This window comes from Hydra viridissima, unplaced genomic scaffold (assembly GCF_058129835.1).
Source record: "Hydra viridissima isolate aposymbiotic clone 2 unplaced genomic scaffold, HvirCarnegie_v1 scaffold_1, whole genome shotgun sequence".
NCBI lineage: Eukaryota > Metazoa > Cnidaria > Hydrozoa > Anthoathecata > Hydridae > Hydra > Hydra viridissima.
In genome coordinates this window covers 17,545,303-17,568,683 of record NW_028324300.1, presented here as the reverse complement: position 1 = coordinate 17,568,683, position 23,381 = coordinate 17,545,303, and the positions used below count along the sequence as shown (strand labels likewise).

The 23,381-nt window shown below is 32.5% G+C and overlaps 1 protein-coding gene and 1 long non-coding RNA gene across 4 annotated transcripts in view; both read right to left on the bottom strand.

Moving 5' to 3' along the window:
• LOC149893660 (uncharacterized) overlaps positions 1-23,381 on the bottom strand; it is a 148,964-nt gene that overhangs the window by 32,460 nt on the left and 93,123 nt on the right. The gene's annotated exons all lie outside the window — the stretch shown is intronic.
• The window catches only part of LOC149893658 (uncharacterized), a 111,326-nt gene continuing 102,006 nt past the window's right edge, over positions 14,062-23,381 (bottom strand). For 2 of the 3 annotated variants that reach the window (XM_090091520.1, XM_090091526.1), the window contains exons 3-4: positions 17,642-18,943; positions 14,062-16,788 (exon numbers count right to left, since the gene is read on the bottom strand). In XM_090091520.1, the coding sequence (XP_089947646.1) occupies positions 14,873-16,788; positions 17,642-18,943 (3,218 nt within the window). In that variant the 3' untranslated portion in view covers positions 14,062-14,872. The remainder of the gene's footprint in view (positions 16,789-17,641; positions 18,944-23,381) is intronic. The other variant, XM_090091534.1, reaches the window with a different exon arrangement.

Sequence of the window (23,381 nt, the reverse complement as noted above, 5' to 3'; positions counted from 1 at the left end):
CAATCATCAACATGGTCAACAAAGAGGATGAATGCTTTAAATGGTGCGTCTCGAGAGCTTTGAACATAAAGGACGAACATGGTTATAGAATCGACAAACAGTTGATTGAAAAGTTGAAAGAGTTGAATTGGGAAGGAATGAAATTTCCAGTATCACTTCATCAAATCAACACATTTGAGAAAAACAATCAAGACATTGGCGTCCACGTTTTTGGATGTGAAAACAAGTCCATCTACCATTTGAGAATATCCAAATATGTCGATCGAAAGCATAAAATTGATTTGATGCTCATTTTAAATGAGGAGACTTCGCATTATTGCTTGATTAAAAGTTTTAGTCGACTCATATCCTCCCAAGCATCATCATATCAACACATATCGCTTTACTGCAGAAATTGGCTGCAGAAAATGAGCAGCGAGGAAGCGTTGGTCAAGCACATGACTTATAGCCGGGAGCACAGCTCTGTCAAAATTGAGCTTCCTGAAAAGAATTCGTTCATGCGGTTTACCCACAAAGAAAGGTCGATGAGAGTCTCTTTTGTGGTGTATGCCGACTTTGAAAGTTTTATCACACCGATTTACACGTGCGTCCCTGACCCCAACCAGTCTTACATCAAGCAGTTCCAAAAGCACAAACCAAGCTCATTTTGTTATTTCATCAATGCTTCGACGAAACCATTTGTAAAAAAAATCCGGTGACGTTTACTGCGTCAAGCAAAACAGATGACGTCGTCAAAATATTTGTGGAGTAATTGGAAGACATCAAGGAGGTTTACGAGATGACAAAATTTCCAAAAAAGATGGTTATGACCGATGAGGATTGAAAAGAATTCAACTCGGAAAAAGTGTGTCACGTTTGCGAAGAAGATCTCGGAAATGACAAAGTGCGCGACCACTGCCACCTGACAGGAAAGTACAGAGGTGCCGCTCACAACAGTTGCAATGCGAAATATAAAATTTCAAAATTTTTTCATGTTGTCTTTCACAATAAATCTGGGTACGACAGCCACTTGTTCATCGTGAAATTATCAGGTGGAAAGTTAACCTGCATCCCCAACAATAAGGAGAAATGTATCAGCTTTTTAAAAGAAATTAAAGTGGGAGAGCTTGAAAAAGAAGGTAAGATGATTGAGGTGAAGCGAGAGTTGAGACTTATCGACAGTTTCAGAATCATGGCTTCCAGTTTAGACGCCTTGTCCAAAACTCTGACCAAAAATCAATGCGAGAAAATTGGCAATTACTGATGATGCTTGATTACTGATGATGCAATTACTGATGATGATGATAGGCAATTACTGATGATGCTTGCCGATGTGTTTGAGAATTTCAGAGACGTTTGCATTAACAATTACAAACTCGACCCTGCGCGGTATTTTACGTCTCATTGATTGGCACTGGACGCCGCGTTCAAGATGACGATGAGCAAACCTCTTCCCACACACGGGTTTAAATGGATGAGTGAAAATGAGCTCTCAGATTGGAAATCAATGCCGTGGATTTTGGAAGTGGATTTGGATTATAATGAAAGTCTTCATGAAGAGCAAAACGATTACTCTCTGACGCCTGAAATTATGACGATTGACAAAGTGGACAAACTCGTGCCAAACTTGAACAACAAGAAGAATTATGTCCTTCACTGCGAGAATCTCAAATTGTATGAGCGGTTGGGATTAAAAATTAAAAGAGTGAACAGAGGCTTAAAGTTTGAAGAGCGAGATTAGTTGAAAGAATACATCTCTACACAAATTTAAAAACAAAAGCAACAAACGACTTTGAGAAGGATTTTTTCAAGCTGATGAACAATTCGGTGTTTGGAAAAACCATGGAAAATATCAAAAAGCGAGTGGGCGTGAGACTGTTGACCAAAAGAGAAGAAGCCGTGAAATTATCCTCAAAACCCTATTACAACCGACACACGATATTCGATGAAAACTTGATCGCGGTTCACATGAAAAGAACAAAGCAGGTTTATGAAGAACCGATTTATTTGGGAATGTGCATCTTGAATTTGAGCAAAACTTTGATGTTTGAATTTCATTATGATTACATCAGAAAAATGTATTCAAACCGTGCAAACTTGCTGCTGACGGACACGGACTCTTTGGTTTACGAAATCAAGACGAATGATTTTTACAAAGACATTTCTAAGGATTTGGAGAGCAAATTCGACACTAGTGACTTTGAAAAAGACCATCCCGCCGTTAAGAGTTTCAGTTTCAAGGTCTTGGGATGTTTAAGGATGAGACCTTAGGAAAACAGATTGAAGAGTTAGTTGGACTCCGGTTAAAATTGTATTCGTACAAACTCAATGAAAAAAAATACAAAAGATGCAAAGAGGTGAAAAGAAATGTGGTTATAAAATGCTATACGCATGAAGATTACAAAAAATGCTTGGTGAGTAAAAAAGAATAGGTAAGTAAATTAAGCGTGATCAGATCCCATTTACATGAAGTATACACAGAGAAAATAAACATAGCCGAGCTGAGCGCTGACGACGATGAAGGAATCATCTTTGAAGATGGAATACACACTTTGTCTTATGGGCATTACAGGAGATTTTTACGTTTTTTGCAAACAATTCTGGAATAATTCAAGAGTTTAAAAAAACAAAGCATTCCCAAAAAGGAGCAACAAATTCATAAATGTCGAAGGAATCATCTTGCCGAACGAACCTTTGTCAAAGTTTCAGTTGATCGAGGCGGCGAAAGAAATAAAAATAAAAAACTTTAAGGGTGTTTTTGTTAGAGACGATCTTCCAAAAAAGGTAAGTAAAAAAGAATGCGGGATCGTCAACACGGGAGACTCCAGCACGAATGGATTTCATTGGGTTTGCTGGCACAAAGACGGGGATGAAAAACTCAGCTTTGACTCTTACGCCCAACCTTCACTTGTGGAACTCGTTGACTACTTGAAAAACCGAGTCTTTTACAACAGCAAAAGGGTTCAGTTTGGAAACACTTTTTATTACGGGCACATGTGTCTTTACGTCTAAATAAAAATAAAATCGAGCGCATATAAAAAAAAAAAATTGACAAATTTAACAGAAACGAATTCAGCGTTTATTTTGACACTCTTTCAACAGACCTCACCAGCAACGTTTTTATAAGAACGGATGGAACCAGCAACATCACTTCAGACTTGGGTTTTAACTCAAACAAAATCATCAACCTTGCCGAACCGACAAACTCGCATAACGCCGCCAAAAAAAAATATGTCGACAGTCATTCGTCAGGTGGGGCTGGAACGGTAGTTGGAATTGAAGACCTTGGTTTAAACTTTCATAAATTGATTAATGTGAACAAATCTTCATTCTTGCACGACGCCGCCAAGAAAAATTAAGTCGCTGTAAACTCGAGCATGCGCATAAAAACAGACGGGTCGAGAACCATCACTGGAGACTTGGATTTGATTTCTCACAAGTTGATCAACGTAAATGAACCCACCAGTCTGCATGACGCTGCCACGAAAGCATATGTGGACACCAAAGTCGCTTACTCCAATATCGTTTACACAGATATTAACATGACGTCACACAAACTCACCAATCTCGCTGAATCCACATTGTCCTCAGACTCTGCCACTAAAAATTATGTGGAAACTCATTCGCGTGGTATTGGAATGTCTGACCTTGATTTGAATTCGCACAAGTTAACAAATATGCTTGATCCCACAAACGTGCCAGATGGGGCGACGAAAAGCTACGTGGTCGTTTCAACACAAAAATCCAACTTTTTCGGATTGGTTCCAAATTCAAGCTTTTCAAGCTTAGGTTTAAAATCACAAACTGTGGCCGCTGGATTGCCTGATGCTGCTACCTGGAGTTCTAAGAAGATTGTGGTTGGCTGTTAATGGAACCGTCACAGGTAGATTAAGCGTTCCTGGAAACGTTTTTATTCGAATATATGCAGACGGTGAAATTGGCGTGGGGACTTATTCAGAAACCACAGAAGGAATAAGTACGGACAGCACCGCCCTCGCTTGCGACCGCTGCGGACCGTTTTACGCCAACTCTTTACAAAGATGCAACGTATACATCACCACTTCCTTGGGAGGATATCTCACACTTGACATGCCTTTCAGAACAAGCATTACCATACAATTGGGGAACAAAACAGCTTCACCAGTGACGTACTGGATTCAGCCTTTTATCACCACATTTACCACAATCCCACCGCTCATTTCATTCTTTAAATTATACTCGAGGACGTTAAGGTATCTCAGGACGACTTACGCAAACGAATACATCCTGGTCAACTCTGCAGGTAAGGGAAATGGATTTTTTCCGAAATACATCAGAGCGCACATTGTTGGCGCCTCTGGAAACTGGTGGGAATCCAGAATGAGAATGTATGATGGAAATTCAGTTCCTCCTGGAAATGGAACTGTAATCAGTCCTTGGACGTCATATGATGGAAACAATTACACTTACTTTCCTGGGTATGATTGTGACAGCAAACGCATTTTCTCCTCATCTGGATTAGAAGATTTTTACTTGTCCACGTGGGACGGATCAAACATAACCTCGTTCAGCAACAAGTCGATGGGACTGTTGTATCAATCCACCGCTTCCATAGGCTCCACCACCACCATCTCCTTTTACAGAAATTTTAGAGAAGCAGGTTCCATGCCCAGCGTTCGGACAGGAAGAAGGCTAGTCGTCACACTCAACTCCGGTGACGCGCAAGTCAGTCAATCCGGAAGCTTTTATCTGCACCTCGGACAGGTCTTTTATTACGCTTAGGCTCAGCGCTTCAGCGCACGCATGATCAGCGCACTCATGAAAAATATTTTGTAAAATGACTTAAATAAATAATTTCTTGCTAAAAATAAATTAACCCGTTCGAGAAACTTACTCCATTGAAAAGTTTAACCCTGAAACAAACAAAATGGAAATTCATGTCGTCCGCACCAAAGCACGGTGGGCCAGAATGCACTTTTACTGGATGAAATTCATAACTAATTTAATATTAGAGCTATATTCACTAAAATTAGTATGAGTACTAATATAATGTCTGCGCTTTTTATGAAGGTAATATTTTTTTATTTCGTTGCTATGGATACCTTTATTTTGCTTAGCAACAACCTACTTTTGTTATCTGCAGATATTTTAGAAGTGCTATATTCACTAAATTTGGCATGAGTACCAATATGAGATCACACTTCTTACAAAAGTGATAATTTTTTAAATTTAGTTGTTATGGATACTTATATTGCTTAGTTACCGGATACTTTCCTTAGTTACAAAGTGGTAAATTGATATTTGAATATCTTATCGGATTTTTGACCCACCTATATTGAATAAAAATTGAGTATTTAGGTAAATAATGTTTTAGGAATAATAAAAGCAAAAAATAGTGCAAGAAAACGTTATCAATTTTAAATTACATCAAAAAATTATAAAACAATAATATCGTTTGAAGATTGTTTAAGTAATTGTAAAACATCTGAAGGAAATGCTTTATGATTTGTTTGGTGTGATGTTAATTTACGCAATAATGAAATAACAGGATCACTGGAAACTAGGAGTCTATTGATAAAATCAGTATTTGTTGCTTTTCTGGATGTTTTTCGGCTGAAATTTTCGCGATAAGATTTAAAGTCTTTATTTCTAGCCTCTTGAGCTTCCTCTGACATAAGTCCGATGGGTAATGTAAGGCTTTTAATTATGTCATGTCCATGTATCAATACTTTGTGAACTGATTGAGCCATGTAATACCATGGATAAAGGGACACATATAGTCTAAAAGTGTCAAAACAATAATCCTTGAACTTTAAGCAGTCTATTTCATATCCTGAAGAGAGCGTTACCAAGATAATGTAAAATCTGAATATAAGGTTTTGGTCAATACCCAGAATTTCAGCTGTTTGTTCATATGCTGCAAAAGCACGCCTTGAGGTATTGCCATCATTACTTGTTCCAGAACCACCACTTTTAGGGAAATCAACAACAAGTCCCATCTTGTTCATAAAATCAGTCTGAATCTTTTGTTTAGCTACAGATGCCTTTTCTTTGTGTTCTTTAGATCTTGCTTGCCACTTTCTTGTTTCTTTTTTATATGCAATGTGCAATAACATCTCAAAAAATCGAATCCATGCATGAAGACTGGAAAGACCATATTTGAACTCTCTGTTAGTATAATCTATATTAAGGATATCAAGACTATTCATATTTTTTTTTATACACCACACACTGAACAGCATTGGTATGAGTTATTTTTTTCAGATAATATTGTTTGAACCTTCCCTTCAATCATTGTAAGTTCAATAATATAATTCACTTCAATAGAAGATCCGCAAATCTCTAATAAAATACCCAAGCTTTCTATCTCACTTTTAATGTACTGATCTTCTTCAATCACAGATTCCTTGGATTCCATTTTGTATGCAGATCTTATGGGTCTACAATAGGCTGTGGAGGACGACTTTTGATTTCTCCAAATAGGCACCTTTTCGTTGTTGTTGTTAAATCCAATCAAATCCAATGGGACAAGACAAGTAATAAATAATGATTCTTCACGCTTTAAATCTCTGTTAATGTCGGGTTCTGATAAAACTTGTTTATAAATGCTTTGGCCAGTAGCACCATCAAAACCAGCCTTACACGTTAGTGTCATTGTTTTTGTTGCTTTGTCGTTCAATATCAAGTGCCTTAGCACAGGTTCCTGAACTGCGCAGATTCTTTGCAAAGCATGAGTCATTAAATCTTTTAAAGGAACTGAAGCTGAATAGTCCTCCACTATTATGTTTGCAGGATAACATTTCAATTTTGCATCTCTGGCATCATTGTAAGCGAAGTAGATGTTGTATTCTTTCTCCAAGGCTCCTCTTCTAATCAATTGATAGCAAGCCTTTGTCAGACTTGCATCAATTATTAAAGTCAGTGCTTCGTCTGCTGAATATTTAGTTGCTTTATCTGTATTTGATATATTTAAAACATTCTTGGCAGCAATAACAACAGATTCATCTCTAAATTTTTTATTAGCAGCAAAAAATAATTCATTGGATGAATGAGATTCAATTAAACAAGATACACGCCGTTTTTTAGTTTTATTAGAACTATTATCAAATGCAACTGGTTTTCGACCACGTCTACTTGCAGTTGGTTCATTGTCTTTTTTTCTGACAATTAAATATTCATTAAGCCAGTTCACAAACTTCTTATCAAAATTTTTCACAGTATAGTTTGCAGATTTCCACTTTTTTTTATACAAGTAAACAAATCGTTGAACAGCATGTCTAAAATCAACGTCTTTAAAATCAGCAAATTTTGGCTGAATAAATTTTAATATATCTTCAGTAATATTTTGTTTTGAAATACTAAGATTGTTTTTTGGAGAAAATTATGAATGTCTAAGTTTAACAAAACCATATCTAAATAATTATTGTAACAAGTATTTTGTATTTAAAAGTAAAATGTTATAATATATATGCCACCTGGACTACTAATACTTGTTAGTAATTAAGTTACTACAAGTGTTAGTAATTAAAATTAAAAGTAATTAAATTACTGTCAGTGTTAGTAATTAAATTACTAACAACTACCGAAAATATGTTGTTGCTATGTTATGCAAAGTAAGGTATCCATAGTAACCAAAAAAAGTTAACCTCATAAGAATTCTGAATCTCATTTTAATACATACCCCCAATATTGTGTATTTAGCGCAAGTAAAATACTGTTAAAACAACGTTAATGTAAAAATGAGTTGTTGCTATGCAAAATTTAGTACCATAGCAACCAAGTTAAAACATACATAAAATCTGAACGGGGATTTAAGAGGACGAGCAATCAATTAAAACTCGATTGAAGCATCATATAGCTCAAATAAATATAAGACAACACATGGCAAATTGTGGTAATTATTAGTTATTGTGCGGCAAAAAATAAGTTTCTTAAGAAATTTTTATTTTTAATCTGTGATTTTCAAAGTATAACTGAGATAACATGCTATGACAAATTTATTTCACACATTGGTTTTTCTTATCTCTAAATACTCTAGAATAACATGTACTAATTTTTTGTTTCAAAAACGTAGATGTAATTGAAATATAACACAACGTTGATGTCACCGTGAATTACTTATTTATAATTTTTTTTTTTTTTTATTTTATCTCAATATTTAAATGCTTAGAGTCCTGGTAGCTAAGGGATTTAATATAAATAAATTATCAATAGATTTCTCCTAATATATGTAGATACTAAAATTAAATAGGTTCTCAAGATTAGACAACTAAAATTTTTCCCATTTTGTCCACCTACTGGCCCACTGTGCAAAGATGGGAAAGTTTTAAGACAACTCGTATGGAAAGAAAGAGAAATTTTAAAAATATCCATCAGGACAAAAGAGAAATGGATGAATACATCAAAAGAAGAAATCCAAGATTGAGACGCACACATCATGAGAATGAATGATTTCTCTGCCTCATGAAAATTTTCTTTCCTCCATCCTGAACGAGAAAAAATAACATGCACGAGCGTGAGAAATTTATGCCTCAATTATGATTCATCAACGGAGAAAAAAATTCGTGCTTCGCGAATGGCCGAAAATTTAAATGGCCCAGAATCGGCAAAACCTAGTAGTAACGGTTTTTTGCTATTTTATGATAGGCTTTACTGTTATTTTTTACTGTTATTGAATTGTTTATTTTTTGGGTGTATTTCAACTTTTAAATGGTTGCTGCTTGAGGTTTTTCATTTCAGCTCTATTCTGCTATCCCAGGACTCATTAAGTACTTTTTCATTACTTGAAGACTCTCTGTAAACTGATCGCCAGAAGAACCTAGATTTATTTCGATCCCAAATGGTTAAAGATAATGATCAGCTTCAGAGTCCAGCTGTTTTTGATAATGTGAAATTGACAAACGTATACGTCACATTGATATCAATTGGATATCCTGCTATTGACTATGATATTAATTTTTCACGACAAAGAACTGGACGTGTTTATAAACACTCTATTTCATTCAGACTAATTTTTGACATTTACCCTGTTTTTGTGCTCCATGCAGTTATCTTTGTAGCCCTTACATAAATGTAGTCAACTAATATTCATGTGAGATGCTACTTTTCACCAAATATTCGAGCAAATACATAGGCCTTTATAGGTGTTATTAGTGACAGACTTGTAAAATATCGGTCTGATGGAGAAAAATTTAGATTAATGTACTAGAGATAAACACCATTATGCAAAGCATCAATATGATTTTTTTCGCTGAAAAATCTGATTAATTAAGCGTAATGTGAGGACGGCGTTTTTAATGTTTGTCTGTGTGATGATGGTAAGGGATTATTGATTGGGAGGTGTGGGTTCTAGGTTTATGTTGAAGGTTATATGGAGGTTGGGATCGAGGTTGATGGCGTGTACTTGTTAAGAAAGTGAAGGTTTGGGTATAGTTTGGAAAGGAATAGGTAAGGTTTAATCGTTAAAAACTTTCTTATAATCTCTCTCTTACTTTTTTTTAAAACTCCGTCTTCCCTCTCTCGTAAAACTCATTTTTTTTAAGCATTTGGTTGTTTTCCGTGGCGATGCCTTGTAATCATTTTTTTACATAGCAGGTTGATGAGTCTTTGTGTTTAGGTCTTTTCCCAGGTGTTTTTAACTTCACTTTTTTCCAATTTATCATTTTCTTACGTGATAAGTTGATGAATCATTGTGTATAAGTCTTCCCTCCTGTCGTTGATTTTAACCTTCTTTTCGCTTTATCGTTTATCGCTATTTCGCTTTATCGTTCATCGCTATTTCGCTTTATCGAGTCTTAGCGTTTACGTCTTTTGTTCTTCTTCTTTCCGCTTTAAGTTTATTTATATGACAGGCTGAATATGTCTCCGTGTGTACGTTTTCTCTTAACTGTTGTTTTTAACTTAATTCTTTTCGCATTATCATTTATTTATAAGAAGAGTTGACAGGTCATCTTGTATGCGTTTTTTCCGATCTTTGTTTTTAATTTTCAATTCTCCCAAAAATATCAACAAAGTTAAATATATTGCTTTTCACTGATTGATATTTTGATAAAAACTTTTTTATTAACAAGAAAGTGGTGTGGCTAGAAAAGTTAAAGACGATATTTGAGATCAAATGTTGGTCACATTAAAAAAAATAATAATATTCTTGCTTAAAGTTAAAAATTTTTATAATTTTTGAGAAAATAAGTCTGATGATCAAAAAAATCCATTAAATGAATATCTTTTCAACGGTTTAGTAAAGCAAGAAAAAATCCAAGCTCGTACTCATTGAAACCTGTTGAAACTGGTGCAGAAATTAATTTTTCTAATTTACACAAAGCTTCTCATTTAAAAGGTAAAGAATCTAGTAACATGTTTTGGGATGGTCGTGTATGGAATAAAAAATATGCAGCTGACATTAACAGTACTTAGAAATTTCATTTGATCTATGAAAGGAAACTTTATCGAACATAAAAGCACTGATAAATTACAATGGAGTTTTTTTTAAGAATGGTTTTACAATTTCTGAAACAAGTAAAAGTAATCCTTTCTTAGTTAAAAAATTCAACCGTAAAAGGGGTACGAAGTGTTGAAAAGACTTTAGGCCTGACTGGTTGTTCAAAACATAGAAAGACTGAGTTGTTTAATTTAATAGATGATTGTTGTACAGACCTATTCGCTTCACTGTACTTACATTACGCGGAAGCAATTACGTAAAGTGAAAATTGACGTAGTTTTCCATGAAAACCTGTAAATTTTGTTTGAGCGGATTTTTATGAAAATATTTCAGGTATTTTTGGTATGTATATATTGAATACGAACTTTTGTAGAGGGGTCTTTTTTTAAGTAAAGATTTACACATGCAACGCTGTGTTTTTTGTGAGAAAGCTACAAGCTAACCGAGCGTGATGGAGTCACCTAGAAATATTCGGACGTCTTTAAAAAATAAGATGATACGTCAGATGCCGCAACTTGGTTGTAGCGAACCAAGCATATGAGTTGTTTGTCAAGCAGAAAAATGTACGATGATAAACAAGTGGATGCATTATTGGCGGATTTGAAACGCTTGACGTGTCTGACAAGATTGCCAGATAAGGCAATACGACTGGCGTTTGTGATTGGAATGTGCGAAGCAAATCCTTTATGGTATAGGACCACGAAAGAGACAATTGACGTGATGTTGTCGAAAGTAAGAGTCACTTTGAGTTGAACGAGTGCAAATGAGCTGAATATCACCGCATTCACCACCTGCCAGAACATCATGAGAACCAAATCACCTGAAATCGTACATTTTGTTCGTAGCAAATGTTATTGTCTGGATAAGTGGTTAGATGATGTTAGTAAAAAAGTAAAGAATGTGAAAAATATTGATATTTAAAAATAATCTACAATTACTGAAAAAACTGATTAAAAAAGCATATGAAAAACGAAATCCAAAGGAAACCAGTGTTTTTGTGAAACCAGAATATTTCCAACCAAAAAAGAAAAATCTACTTTGAAAAAAATCCAAGTATATCTAAGTATATGATTACGAAAAATGTGTAGGCGAGCTTAGAAAAAGTAAAAAATATGGTGCTGAACTATGTGTGAAACTATTAATTATCTCGGAAGAAGCGGACTCAATCATTTCCCCGAGAAGTAACTATTGTCTAATTATTAAAACTAGCAAAAAGCAACCCGTAATACGGGTTATGGTCGGTCTGTTATTTTATAGTGGCTGTTTTCCACAATTTAAAGTTGCAAAACTTTAACTAATACTCTCTTAGAAAAACGCCTTCAAATTAAAAATATTAAACCATCTGTAAAATTAAAATAAATAAAATGCTGAGGTAAAATAATTTACCAATTATTTAACATTATTTCAGAAATTAACTACTGACATAGGTGATATCAGTGTTAGGCAGAACTATTTTCCTCGACATTACTAAGTTCAAAACAATACGTTTTTAGTTACTGACACAAAATAATACCACTTCATCATGCTTTAAATTGACGAAAAAGTAAAGCTAAATTCTTTTTATATTTTTTATAACAGGAACTTTAATTAATAAGATTAGTATAAAGCAAACGTAAATTATACATCAGTTATTAATTTTTTGATATCCGCTTGGTACATGTTTCGTTAAAAAAGGAAATTGTCTTTGAAACGTTAAATGCACACAACTAAATAAATTTAGACCGTTTATTTTGAAAGTGGTGTAAATCCATTTTTCAAAAAAGTTAGAAATCACAGTTTACATTAAACCTAGTGTGCACTTCTTATTTGTAAACAATTTACAATTAGTATTTAAACATATCCATATGCTTTGATCAATTTAAAATTCGTCAATAAATAAAATTGCTTAACAATTGATTATAAAAATGTCCGTTTACGACCCTGAAAGAATATGTTATTTTAGTTAAATTCACATGCAAGTCATTTTTGTAATCAAATTACACATCTCTAAATTTGTAGAGACTTAGCTAAACTTAGTACATTTCATGGATAGTTTTTAATCGACTAAAATGCTAATCTTTAAATACCTTGAAAGCAGAAAAAATGGAAAAATAGATGAAAATAGAATGATGGACTCGTAAAATGAAAGCAAAAATGAGAAAATACTTCATTGCGAATTCAACTCATGTATACATAAACGTTTTGGATGACCTAGTTATAAACTACAGTATTATTCATTCTTTGATAAAGGCGACAACTGTTGAAACTGGCATTATGAAAAGTAATCTAATTTGCTAAACTTGTTAGTTTTCAAAAAAAGTTCTCAGTTATTCAATTTTGATTTCGACCGAAAAAAATTTTATTTTTTCAATATCTTCTCTGTGTCGACGGCAAATTTTTATATGATTTATTCATTTTTTTATAGTTATTTTAGTTTTTAAAATAGTTGAATTTTTACCATAAAGTAATGATTGCTAATTAGTTTGAAGTGAACTTATGAATAAGTTTCTAGCACACTTTTTACATATGTTTAAAACTAGCCATGAGTTCATAGCCTGGCCATTTTGTTTAAAAATGACTCTTTTAATGAATTTTCTGTATTTTTTCACCGCAAACTATAACCAAAGCTAAATGGTAGTCTATATGGTTGATAAAAGTGGAGCATCGAATTGGTTCTTCAAAAGTTTAAATTACAAGAATGGCCATTGATTTATTGTACAAAACACGGTTATAATGAGCTATCAAGCCACCGTAAAAAGCTTCACAATAGCATGTGTTATAGTAAAGTTTCTCCAAATATGGTTAACAATGTTGTAAAAATACTAAGATTTAAGATTTAATATATAATAACACCAACAAGCATAAATATTTTTTTAAAAATTAAAAAATAAAATAACAAACAACAACATTACAAAGAATTTAAAGTTTTAACAAACGCAACAAACAATAAAAATGGTTAAGTGAATTACTTAAGTATTTATCTTAAATTTTAAAAAAAATTTTTTTTTGTTTGTTCTTTAGAGATGACACAAAAACAGAGCAGGTATTTTATTTATCAAGTTCACACCATTTTTTTTGTTTGTGAGTTTAAGTTTTTTTAATTAATGTTTTATTTTTTTTTTTGTTTTGTTTTATTTTGATTGTTAAATAAAATTTGTAACTGTTTTTATATATTTTTATAAAGTAATTTTTTTTAGGGGCGGATTATCGGAGGGAGAGGTCCTTGCTGTGCCACTGAGAATAACCATATAAACAGCACGCTTTGTCCTTTTTGACTATTTGAAGATAAACTTTGAGGAAGGAGGAGCTCGAAAATGAGATTAAATTATGAGCCATTCGAATTTCATGCGTGGCAGTAAATCGTGAAAAATTGAATCCAATAAATAATGGTAAGCAAAATTAAGCAAAACTAAGGTCAATAGATCTAATAAAATTAGTTTCTACTTAACAAAAAGAATGGGCAAAGGAATCCTAAATGCTCATGAAAGTTCAATATATATAAACATAAAATTCATCACCTCTCCCATTAAATCCCCATTCCAAAGAAACAAAGAAATATTAAATAAATATCTTTAATTAATATTTCATCACCACTCACATTAAAACCTCTTTACAAAGAAAACCTTAAGTTTTTTTAAAAAATATCCAATCCCATTACTAATATGCTCCTTAAAATACAAATTTCAAAAAAGAAATAGTCATCTTTCAATACAACAAACTCTCAAAAACTTAACCATTTATAAATTTAATGAAAATGCGAACTCATTATGGAACATTTGGAATATTTCTGCGAAGCAGAGTCGTAAACTGCATAAATCCCTGCATACATTACTTTTAACATTTTTTCTAAACCAAAAGAGCTTTCCAATGTAATCAACTCATTTTTTTAACGAAAAGCAGCCTGCATTCTAGCTTTAACCATTTAATGCGCACCAAATCCCCCTCCAATAACATCTTTAGAAGTCTTTTCTACATTAAACACACCTTATCATGGCTATTACCTAATTCTTTTGATAACTGACACCAAGCCAATATTTAGACAAAAACGATATGCAACACATTCAAAAAGCAATGTTACAAATTAATCTCTAAGCATGAAACAAGAATGAAAAGAAAAAGTTCAAAATAACTTTTGAATATGATCTCAATCAGAGAGCATTTCCAAGGATTCTAGGTTTCTTGTTTTTTTAATAAACATCTTTCATTCAGATCATTTACTAAAAGAGTATCAGCATGTTTTCATCCAAAAACTTCCTTTCGCATTATTTCTACAACTCTAAACAGCTTTTCAACATTAACCTATTGCTACTTTTTATATAAGCATCTTGCAATCAATTCTTCAGCAGTATTTGTATTAACATTCTTATCTCCTAAAACTTCTTTTAGCACTATTTCTACATCTCTAAACAGCTTTTCAGCATTCATATATATATATTTTTTTATATAACCAAGCTGCAATCCAGATGTTAGCATTTATTGTATCAACATGTTTTTCTCCTAAAACTTCTTTTGCATTAGTTCTATAGCTCTAAGCAGCATTTCAGCATTATCATATTGCTGTTTTTCATATAAGCATCTTGCAATCCAGTTCTTAGCAGTAAATGTAGCAACATGTTTTTCTCCTAATACTTCTTTTCGCATTGTTTTTACCTCTCTAAATAGCTTTTCAGCATTATTATATTGTTGCTTTTTATAAAAGCATCTTGCAATCCAGTTTTTGGAAGTAATAGTATCAGCATGTTTTTCACCTAAAACTTCTTTTCGCATTATTTCTACAACTCTAAACAGCTTTTCAGCATTGTCATATTGCTGTTTTTCATATAAGCAACTTGCAATACAATTCTTAGCAGTAATTGTATCGGCATGTTTTTCCCCTAAAGATTTTTTTCGCATTATTTCTACATCTCTAAACAGCATTTCAGCAATCACATATTTTTTTTTTTTATATAAGCAACCTGCAATCCAGCTTTTAGCATTTATTGTATCAGCATGTTTTTCTCCTAAAACTTCTTTTAGCATTATTTCTATAACTCTAAACAGTTTTTCAGCATAATTATATTGCTGTTTTTTGAATAAGCATCTTGCAATACAGTTTTTAGCATAAATAGTATCAACATGTTTTTCTCCTAAAACTTCTTTTAGCATTATTTCTACGTTTCTAAAGAGATTTTCAGCTTTATCATAATGCTGTTTTTTGTATAAGCATCCTGCAATGCTATTTTTAGCAGTGATTGTATCAACATGTTTATCTCCTAAACCTTCTTTTAGCATTATTTCTACATCTCTAAACAGCTTTTCAGCATTATCATATTGCTGTTTTTCATATAAGCACTTTGCAATCCAATCCTTAGCAGTAATTGTATCGGCATGTTTTTCTCCTAAAGTTTCTTTTCGCATTATTTCTACATCTCTAAACAGCTTTTCAGCCTTATCGTATTGCTGGTTTTCATATAAACAACTTGCAGTCCAGTTTTTAGCAGTAATTGTATCAGCATGTCTTTCTCCTAAAACTTCTTTTAGCATTATTTCTACATCTTTAAACAGCTTCTCAGCTTTATCATATTGCTGTTTTTCATATAAGCATCTTGCAATACAGTTTTTAGCAGTAATTGTAGCAATGTGTTTTTCTCCTAAAACTTTCTTTCGCATTTCCTCTACTTTTTTAAACAGCTTTTTAGCATTATCATATTGCTGCTTTTCATATAAGCAACTTGCAATACAGTTTTTAGCAGTAATTGTATCAGCATGTATTTCTCCTAAAACTTCTTTTAGCATTATTTCTACAATTCTAAACTGCTTTTCAGCATTATCATATTGCTGTTTTTGATATAAGCATTTTGCAATCCAGTGTTTAGCTGTAATTGTATCAGCATGTTTTTTTCCTAAAACTTCTTTTCGCATTATTTCTACATCTCTGAACAGCTTTTCAGCATTATCATATTGCTGTTTTTCATATAAGCAACTTGCAATCCAGTTTTTAGAAGCTATTGTATGAGAATGGTTTTCTCCTAAAGTTTCTTTTTGTCTATTTTCTGCATGTAGAAACAGTTTTTTGGCGTTACTGAATTGTGATTTAGCAAACAATATTTTTGCGCTCTTGAGAGTTAGATCTATATTAATTATAGAAGTTTGGTTTTTCTCTTTGTATGATACTAATAATTTCTGGGAATCTGATTCCGAGGTTTTGATTTTTGATGAATGACCTGTTTGGTTTTTTATGCATTTGAAATGGATTCCTGCTTCAACTACTTTTTCTGTAAAATACTTATGTTTTGAATTATGAACAGCCATATTTTTATCTTCTTCCTCTTTAATCCATTCTATTTGCTTATTTATTGCTATTTTCAAATCCTCGTCAATTGAAACCTGGGCCTCAAAGAAACAGTCTATGAAGAGCTTGCGATCATTGTGTCCTGTTTAAATCGGAATATAAAAACTTTTTTTTTTTTTGCAACTTATGTCAAATGTTAGTTAACTTTAACAAATATATTTATAAATATAAATACTTTTACCAAATATTTTTCTAAATAGTTTTTCAAGTATTTTTCTAAATAGTTTCTTTTGATATAAATTATTTGTTATTATTTCTTATTAATTTCTTATTATTTCTTATTAAATTATCTGTTATTATTTCTTTAAAAAGACGTTTGTTAACTTTAACAAATATCTTTATAACCGAATAAAACCATTTGAAAAGTTACTAATGTTTTTATAACAATTATTAGATAGTATCTTTCAATATTTATATAGAATAAGATTTTAACAATAACAGTGCGAAAGCAACTTTAGTCAAAATAAGGTAAATTCTTTCTTAAAATGAAAATTTCTGAAAAACCAAAAATTTTCGCCATCATATATGACCGTTTTTTTTTTTAAAAATCATTATAGCTATCCTGATTTTTAAAACCTTAGTAATTTATTTTGGAATTGATTGAACAAAAACCGCATAGCAATCCAAAATTTTTATTTTTTTTTAAATTCCTATGTCAATTATCCACCCATTCTAAATCTAAAAAAAAAAAAATTATTTATCCAAGATGTAAAGTAAAACGAAAGGTAAAACAATCTTTTTAAATAGAGAAAGCCTAATCTTCTAATCATCGTTGTCATTCCTTGACAAAGCTTTAAGACAGCTCCGCAAAAGTTTACTTATAAAGGTTACTACCATCGTTAATGTTTTAATATAGATGAATTGACAAAATATACATAAAGAAATGCTTTAATGTCAAAAATAAGCTTGCCAATGAAAGAAAGAATATGTCTTACCGCAGATGTCTCTGAGCCAAAAAACATGTTGGTACGACGGTTCTCTTAGTTCGCAAATTAAACTCAAAAAGTTTCTCTCATTACGGTGTACAAAACCACTAATAAAAGGTAGGCAGCAGTGCAATCTTTTGTGATTAATAATATCAGAAATACAAGCGTTGAATAAAAGATGGATAGAGGCGCAAAACCTCATTAAAATGAAATGGGCAAAATGATATTGATGAGTTACAACCGATTTTTTTACAAGACCAAGCGGTTCAAAGCCGTTCTCATCTAAAATAAGGCCAAGCTCACTTTGCGAAAGATTCATTTTTCCTGTTGTTAGAAGAGTGAAGGCCACTTTGCAGACATTTAAAATATGCTGCTGATTTGTTTGAATAAAACGTGAAATTGGAGCATTATTTTTGCTGTTTTGATGCACGAAATGAAGGAAAATCAGCATTTGCAGTTCCGTCATAGTTTTAACAGACTCAATGTTTAATGCTAGCAACGTTGAACAGGCTGCTTTTAAATAAAGTGACACAGAGAATAAAGCCGCCTCATTTCGAGATAACTTTTCTAGGTCAGTAATCAGAGTTTTACTCCTCAGTATATCTTCTAAGAAACTCTTTGTCCCACTGACGTTAAGACCCATAATTTGCATGCTTGCGGCATCTTTGTAGTCTTTAACTGCGCTCCAGTATCTATATGCAACAGCTATATTCCCACTAATAACACATCTGCAGGTGTCGAAACGAAAAGCCTCCAGTAGCGCTCTTGTTATAGGAGTGGTATTTGAAAGTTTGGGATTGATTAACTGTTCAAAGTAAATGAACTCATCTAATCCATCCATAATTAACATTGTTGCTTTTAACGAAGAAATTTCATATCCTTTTAGAATGTTTTTATAAAACTTCTTTACCAGTTGTTTCATGTTTGAAGCATTTAGATGCTCGTTCAGTTTATTGAACTCAAAATAAAAAACAAAATTTAAATCTTGCCAAAGTAGTCCGTTTGACCAATAAAAAAGAAAACTTTGCAGAAGGTTTGTTTTCCCAACACCTTTCGGTCCTGAAATTATTATCAACTCTGAGCTTTTATCGACTATCTCTTCATATTTCATTGTTCTATAACTGTTTTGATTTTGACAAAAGTACTCCCATTCGTTAAAGTCATCATTAAGTATCTTAATGTCTGCTTTTTCTACTGAGGCAAACTTTAAGTTACTAAAGAGAAGTTCGAGATCTTTTCTTTCGCTCTGTTTATGTCGGTGAATTGTCCCGTAAGTGTTTAGGTAATAAGCCTTCAATAGACCACTTGCATCTAAATAAAAGTACACGAATAAATACCACTAAAGTGTATTACTGAATTTTTTGTTTTCTCAAAAAAATTGGAAAATATGTTTAACCATTCAGCTAATCACTCATTGAATGGGCAGTTCTTAAATTTTAGCACAGAAATAAAAATCTCAGGATAATCGGGAAAGAGTTTGAAACAATAAAAATGTTCACTTACACTCAGCTAAGTTTTTATTCCCTATTTTATTTAACTTTATTTTTGTTATTTGACTTTATCTTAAATGCTTGTAGAAGACCCTTGGAATAGTTTTTAAAAGAGAGGAACATCTAATGATGATGATAAGAATTTGTTTATCGAGTATTTATAGGAAATGAGCTAAATAAAGAGTTAAGAAATTTCGGTAGGATTTCACTTCATAGAGAAAGTTTCACTTATCTTTGGGAAAAAAGACTTTTGAGTTACGTTTTTGACGTTTAACTAAGCTTCTAGATTAATGTACCATTTGTAAAAATAATGATTAAAAAAAACAAAAGTGAATACAGCATTTTAATATCAAATGGAATTAAATCTTGGTACGTGTCTAAAATTATTTTCAACAATTTCAATCAAAGACAATACTGCTGTGGCTATTTATTATGATCCCATTAAAAATGTTCATTGATTTTTATGAATCTTGTCTGCTCCATTGGATGTTGGTCAAGTTGGATTTTTGACATCATAAAGTTTAAATTATAGATAAAAGAAGCTGAAGCAAGTTTTTCAGCATTTTTTTTACAAAAGATATCGTTATTTTAGAGTTTATGTTTCCAGGCTAACCTTAGTCTACACTGTTAATATTTTTGGGGATAGTGCCCTTCTATCTAACCCGAATAAGCCAACTATATGAGGTGATAGTGGACACATGTAGGTGTCCAGAAATGGGAGTTTTGAAATCCATCTATTACGTCCGAGAAAAAAAAAATCATATTTAAGTTGAAAATTTCCCAATTTTTTTACTGTTTCGAGTATTTACTAAACAAGCTATAAAATTGAAATGGGTCATTGGAACTTTATGAAATTTAATGCTGTTGTACCTATATAGAATGGCTGTCAATGTATAAAATTTCATGCATATATCTTGTTTGGTTATAAAAATATAGGCCAAAACGTTTTGCAAAATCATACACTTTGACAGCGTTGGTACCAAAAAATTTTGTCTGATTGCCCTGAATTTTTGAATGTGTACTCTATAGGCAATAGACAACAACTTTTGTTATTAGATTTGCTAAAAAACTGTGGCCACAAAATCATTTCGAGCCCCAAAATTTCCTTATAAAATTGGCAAATCAGTTTTCAATGAAAATGACCAACTGAGGGGTCCAATTTGCATTTTTTGCTAACCTGAGCACCAATCACTATAAAAAATTATAGAGCCTATTGAAAAATATCAAAAAATTGCAACTTTTAGGTTAGTTTTTAGATTTTTATAAAAAAGGACCTTTTTCGTGTACATTTTCTATGCATTAGTGTAGGTTCAAAATGGAAAAGCAATATGTAGCCAGCGCTTTTTTTATATGAAAAACAAAAAAATAAAATTTGGTTGCAAGATATAATGGAATGCATGTACACATAACACAAATTGATGGGTTTTGCTTAACAAGTTAATTTTAAGGCTTCCTCTTCATGCACCTTGGGGCATTAGTATAGTTTCAAAGATGAAAAAAAGCTTTTAGACGCAATAAAATTTGAATTTTAATCAGGTAAGTCACCTGAAATAGTTGAAATAAAGAGTTGAAGAAAACTCAAATATTAGAAATAAAAGCTTTTAATTCAAAAATTTCATTTTCTTCTTAAATTGATAATTTAACTACTTACTTTCAATCACAATTTAGGTTTTTTTTTCTTGATTCAAGAAACACCTACTTTCTTATTTAATTAAACAGTTCTAAAATAAGCAGCACAATTTTAGAATTATAAAATGTGGCGTTTTTTTGCAGTGTAAGACTTTTAAAGGTGCTTACAATTGTAGTCCACAAGGCAGTTTTTAAGTCTAAGAGTGTATTCTGGATGAGATGGGAGTCGTTTGTATCGTTGACAATTAAAAGAAAAGTCTTGATAAGCTGCTTCAACTACCTGTTCGCTGTTAATTCCAAGTGGTGACATGTGGTGGTTTACAAAGTCTTTGATGTGGTGTAATACCATCTGCATCTTGGGTGTAACACTAGTATTCGGGATGGCTAGGCATGAGTCTTGAAATTGTTTGATTTTGTCCAAAGAGTCATCCTCAAGGTCTGATCCAAAGCAGCTTTTCACTACAGCATCAAACATCCTGAGCGCTTCAATGAATCCAAAAACTTGGAAAGCCGACTCAGCTTCTGCCAACACTTGAAGCCTATCCACATTCAGAAGAAGTTTGCGACAATCGTTTCCTTCAAACATGCTTTTATGATAGGGGCTCAGTTTCATGTTAAGAGAAGTTGGCCATTTTTTGGCATTGGGCCCTAACCATACACTTTTTATCTTCTCAAAAAGGCGGTTAACAACTCCAAGCAAAAGATGCAATTCTGGTGGAGGCAAAAATGTCCAGAATGAGAGTATTATCGGCTCCACTGATATAGGTGGATGGACAACATTGCTGGTGTGTTTTGCCTTGACAAGAATGCTCTCTGCACTCAAGAAGCTTTTATACTGTAAGTTGAAATGTTAGTAAATCAACTAAAGGGAGAGTAGATATGAAAATAGTTTGCTTTTATATCAAAACTATTTTAATCCTAATAAATATATTTTTAAGCTCTGAAATTAAGTTATTTTAAATTTTTGTGACCAAGCAATGCTTAAATTTTAGAGCAATCTCCAAATAAAAGGTTCACCATCACTTTTGTGGCCGTCCATTTTTTTGCATAAAGGTAAAGTTTCAATTCCTTTCAATTGCATATATTGTCAATAACATCAAATACACTTTGGCTTATAAGTCTACAAACCTTTGCCCGTTTTTTTTAAATTCTTTCCATTTGTACAACTAAGAGATAAAACTATTTGAATACTGTTGCATTTACAGGAGACTAAGCAATTTCTCACAATGCCAAATCATGCAAGTGGTCACGAGGAGAACAAAAAAGTTGTAACTTGCCTTGAAAAGTGCACGAACCAATAATTTTATTCCAAGCGGCGCGTTTTTCAAAAAACTATGGCATCAACTTTGGCTTGGGTGATGCAAGAGTGCCACAAGGAATATGTAATACATGTCGGACAATCATGAAGAAGCGAGATGAAGACAAAGAAGTTGTTCTACCATCACTGTATGACTCCGTGTCAGATTGGAAACTCGTGGCAAAAACTGTGACTGTCTCATCTGCAGGATTGGGCGTCTAAAGCTGAATGAGAAACATTTTACAGTATTTTATATAGTATAGTTTGCATATGAGTATAGTGCACACTCAACTTTTTTAACAAAAAAAATGGAATACATCTATTAAACAAATGTTATTTTTAAAGTGTTCATCTTTTTCTTTGATAACATTTTTTTGTAATAAAAGTGCGCACTATACTCAATAAAATAAAATACTTTTTACCACTTGCTACTTATTCCGCTGAAAAATATTTCCATGTTAAACATCATAGATGAATCTTACCTTGATAATTGTAGTTTTGTTGAAGAAAGAAATTATTTCCAAATGCAACAAAATGCAAGTTTTGAATACAATAACAAGTGATTTTTTCATGAATTAACCTGTAAATTCCGCTTAAACAAAAAAATAGGGAATGCCGTACATTTCTTTTTTCGGTACAAGTTTTATGTCAAAAACTACCCGCCAGATTTCAACCAAAATTTACACGAATGTTCCTTTGTCTATTGCTCACATTGGGTTCAATTTTTTACTCGATAGCTAAATTTTTACGGCCTCTGTAATGCTTTTTCTGAATGATGTTCATAAGGACATAAAGAAAAGAGCGAATTACTTAAAAAATCTAGTATTTTAAAATCTACTTATTTTGCTAAACCCCTCAAATTGTGTTATGTATACATGCATTTCATTATATTTCACATAGATAACTGCTCAGGGTAGCAAAAAATGCAAATTGGACCCCTCAGTTGGTCATTTTCATTGAAAACTGATTTGCCAATTTTATAAGGAAATTTTGGGGCTCGAAATGATTTTGTGGCCACAGTTTTTTAGCAAATGGTCTAATTCCAAAACTCTAATAACAAAAGTTGTTGTCTATTGCCTATAGAGTACACATACAAAAATTCAGGGCAATCAGACAAAATTTTTTGGTACCAACGCTGTCAAAGTGTATGATTTTGCAAAACGTTTTGGCCTATATTTTTATAACCAAACAAGATATATGCATGAAATTTTATACATTGACAGCCATACTATATAGGTACAACAGCATTAAATTTCATAAAGTTCCAATGACCCATTTCAATTTTATAGCTTGTTTAGTAAATACTCGAAACAGTAAAAAAATTGGGAAATTT